The sequence below is a fragment of the Amia ocellicauda genome, chromosome 5, assembly GCF_036373705.1.
Source record: "Amia ocellicauda isolate fAmiCal2 chromosome 5, fAmiCal2.hap1, whole genome shotgun sequence".
Classification (NCBI taxonomy): Eukaryota; Metazoa; Chordata; class Actinopteri; order Amiiformes; family Amiidae; genus Amia; species Amia ocellicauda.
The window spans coordinates 4,379,146-4,386,951 of record NC_089854.1 but is presented as its reverse complement, the minus strand read 5'-3'; the positions used below and the strand labels follow the sequence as shown (position 1 = coordinate 4,386,951).

The window sequence follows — 7,806 nt, the reverse complement described above, 5'->3', positions numbered from 1 at the left end:
GGTTGTTTGAAGAAAGAAAACATTCTATAATTGGGATCCAAACACGTGTCACAGCAGCATGTTAATACATGTTGTATGTGTTAATGTCGTGCATTTCGTTTTAAAAGTGAACACTGAACCCTTTACGCAGAGTAAGGTGGTTATAGGCAAGGGTATAGTGTAATATTCGAGGAAGCAAAATACAGCGGAAAGTACAAACAAAAGCTGACGCAAATGTCGCAAATATCTGAGGGCGCATATTAGAACCAAGATTTAATAGTTGGTAGTTGTTTTACTAGTTAGAGCTCATCTGGATACTGTGGACAGTTCTGGGCTCCACACTTCAATAAAGATATCGCTGCTCTAGAGGCAGTTCAGAGGAGAGCAACCAGACTTATTCCAGGTCTGAAGGGAAAGTCCGACTGAGAGACTGAGGACCTGAACCTTTTCACCCTGGAACAGAGGAGACTACGTGGGGACTTGATTCAAGTCTTCAAAATCATGAAAGGCATCGACCACATCAAACCAGAGGAGCTTTTCCAGATCAGCAGGGACACACGCACCCGGGACACAAATGGAAATTGGGCTTCAAGGCATTCAAGACAGAAAACAGGAGACACTTCTTCACACAGAGAGGCGTCACAATCTGAACAAACTCCCCAGCGATGTGGCTGAAGAGACAATTTGGGAACATTCAGAAACCGACTAGATAGGATCCTTGGATCACTTAGTTATTAATGGCCTCCTATCGTTTGTAAACTTTCTTATGATTTTACCACTAGTATCCAGAAGGGGTCTCATTTGTCATCTTTTTTAAGCTCCCCGGTCGTCGGAACTTTAAGCATCATTTCAATTAAGAAATTACATTACATAATTGAAACTATATAGCAGCAGGTTGCTTTTGTAATAGTTTCACACATAAGATGAGAAAAATCGCACCACAGTATAATGAATATCCAAAAAGAACTACCCGATTAATTCAAGTTCATAATTCACATGAACAAAATTAAAAACCCTGCTGTTACTAAAAGATAAATACATAACACTTAATTTCACCTTAAATACACCCCACTAATCTATTATGGGCTTAATATGAACAGGTATTTAACCTGGGCGTTGGGGACATCTTTCTCTCAAGATGCATTACTATATGGGGTTTTAATGACAAAAGGGTTTGATCTCAATGTGATCTGAATATGTTTTTCACCTTGCAAGTATCAGTCTTTGACACAGACTTAAAAAAAACACAAAATACGCATTTATTGAGGTGCAAAAGAATATACAAATACAGCATCGGAAACAATAGATTTTCCCATTCAGTACAAAAGTGTTCATTTCAGCAGTGTACCACGGTACATTTTAAACACCATAAAACATGGCAGCGCTTCACTGCTGCACGGCAGCAACGGTTTCACAGTAACCAGGCTGTGCTCTGGGCTCCGGCGGGAGAGGCGGTCAGTACCGGTCAGTACGGGTCAGTACGGGTCAGTACGGTCACCAGACACCCAGAACAACCTACAATACATTCCAGTGACTTTCTCACTTAACTCGTTGTTGTCCAAATGGATGAGTGATCGTCTGGAAGCGTATGCATGGTTTTTAAATATATATACACACATGAATATGCATGTCAGTGTGTGAGAATTGCAATTGGTATGGCAGGATGTAGGCAGTTCATCAATACAGAGTCTTTTTATGAGGCGTGCAATCGGTTGGCCGTGTTCCTCTGCCCGACGATGGGCTGCTGCTGCTTGGCCGGGGGCAGGCGCTCTGTCTGCCGGGCTGCAGCCTCTTCCCTCTCTCTCTCCTCCTCCTCCTCTTCCAGCCTGCGCTGTCCCTGGTCGGCCAGCCGCTCCAGCTCCTCGTCCAGGGGCTCTTCCGAGGAGAAGGGGGTGCAGACCGTCTCCACGATTCCGATCACAACGCCCAGGAAGGCCAGCACGCTGCCCACCAGGTACACCTTCAGCATCTTGCGGCTGGGCTTCTGGCTCAGCATCTCTTTGGCAAAGGGGATGAACTCCTGCATGGTCTCCATTTGTGCAGCCTGCGGGAAGAACAAGGAGAAGCGGGGCATGAGTCCAGGCGGCAGGCTGGCGTCGAGTTGCCCCGGCTGTGCCCACGCATGCCACTTCCACAGTTTGCAGTCTGTGTGCTGAAGCACACGTGTATTTTGAAACCACATTTTCCCAGGTCGCATCCGACTCTACCTTCTCGTTTGTGCATGCATCACACAACATTAATTCATTGCAAGGCGACATTCTACTTTTAAAGCAAGCTATTTAGGCAGTACTATCGATTATTACATGGCAATGTTTGCGGTGGCGTTCGGAGAAATAACCCCGGGTTTTGCGATTCATGCCTCACTAGATCTAAACACCAACACCATGACTCTGCAACAGAAAACATTTGATCTTTGTAATGATACTCACCAACACGGTTTCTGGTCGTTTATCTCCGGGGTCTTTGAATGCGCTTCTCGTATCCTGTGCTGTTTCTCGGGTTTGTAGTGCAGAGAGAGGGACGGATCTTCCCACATTTAAAGCTCCTGGGCGCACTAGCCACTCCCACTCCAGAGCGCGTGTTGAATATTCATGAGATGGGCGGGGCTATGACTATCCATGCGGCGGCCACGCAGGCAGCATGAGGCAACTGTGGCGACACTTTGCATTGATTCTGCGGGGCTCCGGCCAGGGAGTCAAATTGACGCGATCTGGTTGGCGGCTGCACCAAAAAAAAAAACCCTTCGCCATGGGGCTCTGGAGGAACAGCACAACACTGATCTGGCAGCAGTGCATGCAACTGCGCACGTACTCACCATCGAAGAGGGCTATTTGAGCTGGAATTGATTATCAATACTGTGGTGGATTGAGATAGAGATAGATAGGTTTGGGGTTTTAAATGAACTGTATTTAACAGATAAAAACAATTAACACATTATAAACTTATACACCAATCCATATAAACCAGCAACTCAACAAGAGATGCTAACAATGAAACAGTTCAAAAGCCTCCCATCCCCCACATACTGCCCATTAACAATCAAAGATAGACAAATAGACAGAAACACATAAATCCACCATATAGTTATATATACATACATACATACATAGAGAGGGAGTCCTGTTTAGAGATGTATTGTTTTATTTTTGTTTTTAAGTAGGCAAGTGGAACCAGGAAAAAAAGTTATTGTTGTAGAAAAAAGTAGCATAAAAATAGCAAAAGCCCATTTGACAAAAAAGTTTTCATTTGCAATTCATTGTTTATAGATCGACTGATTATGACTGATTCAAGACAACTAAATGTTTTTTTTTCTGCAATATTTAAAAGCATGCACTCGCCCCCTGTCCCGCAACTGTGTGCATTATTCACAGATGCATGTAAAACGGGACCTCATGCTGCAGCAAAGAGAGAATGTACATTTCGTTTCTTTGTGTCTGTTTCTTTGTTTGCTTTAACAGGACACTTACACGTTTGGGACGGGCATGTCCCCAGACACATCAAGTTTAAAATATGCTTTCCACACGTGCTTTTTGGTTTGGTCAGAAGACCGTATATGATCTGTGGCTCTGGTTATACGTGCAATAAACTGAGATCCATCCAAAAAACAAACCGTGATTCAGTGAAGCGTGACACGCGTGTTTCAGTTCACTGGGGTTTAGGAACAGGAACTCAGCTGTTTCTCTCTGTGACGTCACACTGGCTTTAAACTCGGCCCCTTTGAAAACGTGCTGTAAACAAAGCACACCTCCCCGCGCTCCCGGCTGGGGCTAGTATTTACTTTACCTTTCACCTAGTTAGCGCCAGAGCATGCTTCACATTGCATTGCTGGAGGACAGTTGCTGGCCAATGTTATATACAGTAGATACTGCACATTGAATTGTAACGTGCATTTTATTTATTTTAGATTTTTGCTCTCTAAAACATGCAAGGACAGGATTAGATTTAAGTCTAATAAATAGTTTACAGTAAAAACACTCAAATGAGAATGAAAAAATGCGTATAGGAAACAATATTGATTCATTTCTCAAAAGTCACTCATACAGTGAAATTATGCACGGTATAAAAATACACCAGGGTATCAGATACAGCGCTGGGAATTAGGCGAAGGGTTAGGGGTCTCAAACGAACTTCCAAATAACACAATGTGCCCACGATGCAGAAAAGCACATTCTTTTTAGATAAGTCATACATTTAAAGCAATGGTAGTAATAGTAAGACAGCGTGGTAATGCGGAAATATGCAGTGACGCTAATGAACACCACCCAGACGCAGCTCTGAACGACATGTTCCTCTATTGCTGCTGTTGACCATTGAACCTCCTCACCCGATGAACCCGGCCACCGCACAGAGGCACAGCATCGGCGTGATTCATGTGCGGAGCTCTTCTCCAACCAAGAGGAAGTTATGCGTTTATAATCTGTCATTTACATACTCTGATAATGTGGGCTTATAAAGAAAACAAAACACAACTAATGCTTGAATTTGTAGAGGTATTATTATTATTATTATTATTATTATTATTATTATTATTATTATTATAGCCTACTGTGATATATTGTCCACAGTCCCTTTGATGGGAGTGAGAGGGTTCATCATGTGGCTTCCTTGACATGGCAGAAGTACTTGGCATTTAAAATATGCATTGATGCAAGTTTTTAGCCTGTTCTTTCTTTTTCAAAAACAAAAACTAGATTGTTAATGTTGAAAAACAATTAGTAATCCATTATGATGAGGATTATTATAGTGGCAAAGTTAGGGGTACACTTAGCAACAACAAAACAAAAATGTTTCATACAATAAAGCATATTCAAGACTTTTCTGGAGTAAATAGTGTTCCTGTCATGTGTTTGTGAGAAGCCATAAAGAAGTCAATCAGTTCAACCATCTAATTAACTATATATCCTATTCCACCACAATGGGGGGGGGGGGGGGGTTATTAGACGTGTAAGGGGTGCCATTTAAAAAAATGAATCAGTTATAGCTGTACTGAGGAAATCATACACTGTCTGACCCCGTGGACACAGACATTAAGCAGGACCATAGGGTAAACCCACTGACCCAGCTTTAATATTGTCCCACTGCGATGATGTCTGGTTTCACTGAATTAGGTCAAAGACAAGGTATTAAAGGCATTAATAATAAGAATATAAACAGAAATGTAAGAATTATAATTGCCTTAACTTTCACAACAGGAATAAAAGCAATTCATGACCCAAATCCAATTATTGTTCTTTTTTCTCTTTCTTTTCCTTTCTTCCCACCATATGCAGAGAAACAATAACGAATAACAATAGTACTAAAAGGCTTCTTTGTTTAGAAAGACGTGCTGTAAAGGAGAAAGGTGCGGCAGGAAGCCCAGGGCACTGGTCAGAACCTGACGGGGCCACCGCACACCTGCTGGAGCTGAGCTACTGTACGCTGTAGGCCAGCAGCTTCACCCCCGGATTGCACCATTCCTGCTCTTCGTTTGCAAATATCTGTGCAAGCAGGACAATGGTGGTGATTTGGACAGCTTTGACCGTCAATGTGGACATAGCAAACGTGGCGATGTGGAAACACTGGGCTGCCCCACTCCTGTTCTAGCAATCCTCCAATTGGGAGATAAACCATTGAATTGCAATGCAAGTATCTTACGAAAATAAAAAATAAAGATATCTTACAGAACTGCAGATAGGTCTTCAGGTGAAATCTGTGATAAAGCAACCGATTCTTTTAATGATTCATCTGGTTGTGCAAGTGGTGTTGAATGTTTAGGTGCCAGTTTAGGTAACGTACTTAATTCATTGACTAACACGGTTTTGTCTCAGGGGATATTACAAATACATTATTCTGATTTACACGAACAAGCAGAGGAACTGAGAATGTTTTGATCCTCTGAGATAATGTGAAATTAACCCTATTTGCTTGCAGTGCTTTCAGGTAGTTCAACTTGTGTGGCAGGTGGGTTGGCTTGGGTGCTTGGCAGTTTAGTTCCTACATGTATGAGATGAAAGCAGAGGCTCAGTCATTCGAAGAACAAAAGTTTCCTTCATGTTGATGGATTGTTACCAATTAAGATATGAAGGTGCGGTTAACGACAAGGACAAACTGAACTGATACCGTGGTGAAGTTGGTACAAGAATGCATTGTAAACAATCGTCACAGCACCCACGTGCCAATCCAGAGCGGCTTTGTTGGCTTTTGGTTGTGCCGCATCGTGCATCTTTGCCCGATTTGTTTACGTGGTGTCGATTTCAACAATGAACGATTTACTTTATGGTGATCTAGTCAGCATACAAGCAACCTTCATAATCCTGACATATGCAGTATTGCACAGAGGTCCACCTATGTGTTGCATTGCCCAGCTGTACTGAGGTGTGTGTGTCACTTTTTTAAAACCGCCCATGTACAAAGTTGTTTGAGTTTGTAGAGTGTCCTTTAGAGTAAACTCAATGCCCTTTTTTGGCACGAGGACAAATGTCTGGCTGTACAAGTTGTGTCCTTGTTGAGCTGATAGCATATAGCTATTTTCATAACTTCTCTCTTTCTCTCTCTCTCTCTCTCTCTCTCTCTCTCTCTCTCTCTATCTATCTCTCTCTTTATGGCTCTCTCTGTTTGTGAGTGACCTGCGAGTTGCGTTGCGCTGCGACGTGCACAGTGCCTGCTGCACATTGAACAGCATGGGCTGAGGGGGCCTGGCCTTCACGTCTCACACTGTAGCCACAGTCAATCTGATAACACTTGATAACTGCTTTATTGGGTGAAATGCTTACAGGCTGTTTACACAGCTAAAGAACTCAGCGACTTTCAGCGACTGGAGATAGCCTGCTCTTGCTGGTAATGCCTAAAAAAACACACAAACCACATTGATCTGCAACTTGTGCTGCCTTTAATTTGTTTGTTTTATTACCACCAGGTATTCTGAGGTTTATTGTAAGTGATAAATGACAGAGTTTACTGGCAACCACTAAACAAGAGCTGTAAAAGAGTCATGGTCAAGCATTAGTCAGCCAAAGCAGAAATCATTGTTCAGACCCCTGTGACTGTGGTGTAAGGCAGGTATTGTATCCACCTGCATTGGCTGCTCTTAGTTCCCAGCTCTAAGAATAGTGCCACGAGTTGTTAGGTTCATAAACCAAGTGAGAGACTAGATGACTGCTTACTGTAGCTGCAGCTAAGCTGTGATGGCCTACCTATTATTTCTCACCTCCAACTAGTGTCAGAATCGAAATGTGATGAAAATGGACACACACACATGGACTGAAAATAAACGACAGCAGTCAACACACAAAAAAAGATTTGAGGAGACTGGTGAGTCTTCAAAATAGCTGAGGTTACAGACAGCGCTGACTATGAAGAAAACAAGAGGCAAAACATTTGACCACTACTTGTTTGGTTTTGCCTTTCTGTAGATAATGCCATGCACAGCCAAACCTTATCGAAGATATAAAGTATATATCACACTCTATTACAGGAGGTAGGCGGACTGCCGGATATGAACAGTAAAAAGCCCTTTCCAGTATCAACAGCCTCTCCCTGTGGGATTATCACACTACACCCAAGCCAGTCAGAGCTCGGTTCTCTTGTGGGAAGACAACCCCCTGACCGCCTGCCTCGGGACCATCTGTGGCTGTCTGAAAGTGAGCTGGCAAGTGAGTCAGTGACGACACATACTTAATCAACCGGGCAAGCCACTACACAGCAAAATTCAACATTCTCGGGCGCTGTTTATTGCACATAGGTGAATGAGCACCTTTGAGGGAAATCGGCTACTTGGTTACAGTACTGTAGTCATTAAACAAACACACATCAATAATAAAACCAGTGTAACCCCCTTGCTATCGTTCC

General features: G+C 42.9%; 1 protein-coding gene across 1 annotated transcript; it reads right to left on the bottom strand.

Moving 5' to 3' along the window:
• Positions 1–1,214: 1,214 nt before the first annotated feature.
• Positions 1,215–2,489, bottom strand: g0s2 (G0/G1 switch 2). Its single transcript, XM_066703376.1, has 2 exons — positions 2,409–2,489; positions 1,215–2,023 (listed from the first exon to the last, which is right to left on the bottom strand). Exon 2 carries the CDS (start codon positions 2,012–2,014, stop codon positions 1,673–1,675), a length of 342 nt encoding a protein of 113 aa, XP_066559473.1. The 5' UTR covers positions 2,015–2,023; positions 2,409–2,489; the 3' UTR covers positions 1,215–1,672.
• Positions 2,490–7,806: the final 5,317 nt, after the last annotated feature.

What these genes read in the sequence shown, in the direction of transcription:
- g0s2 (XM_066703376.1), bottom strand. Translation starts at nt 2,014, where the DNA reads ATGGAGACCATGCAGGAGTTCATCCCCTTTGCCAAAGAGATGCTGAGC.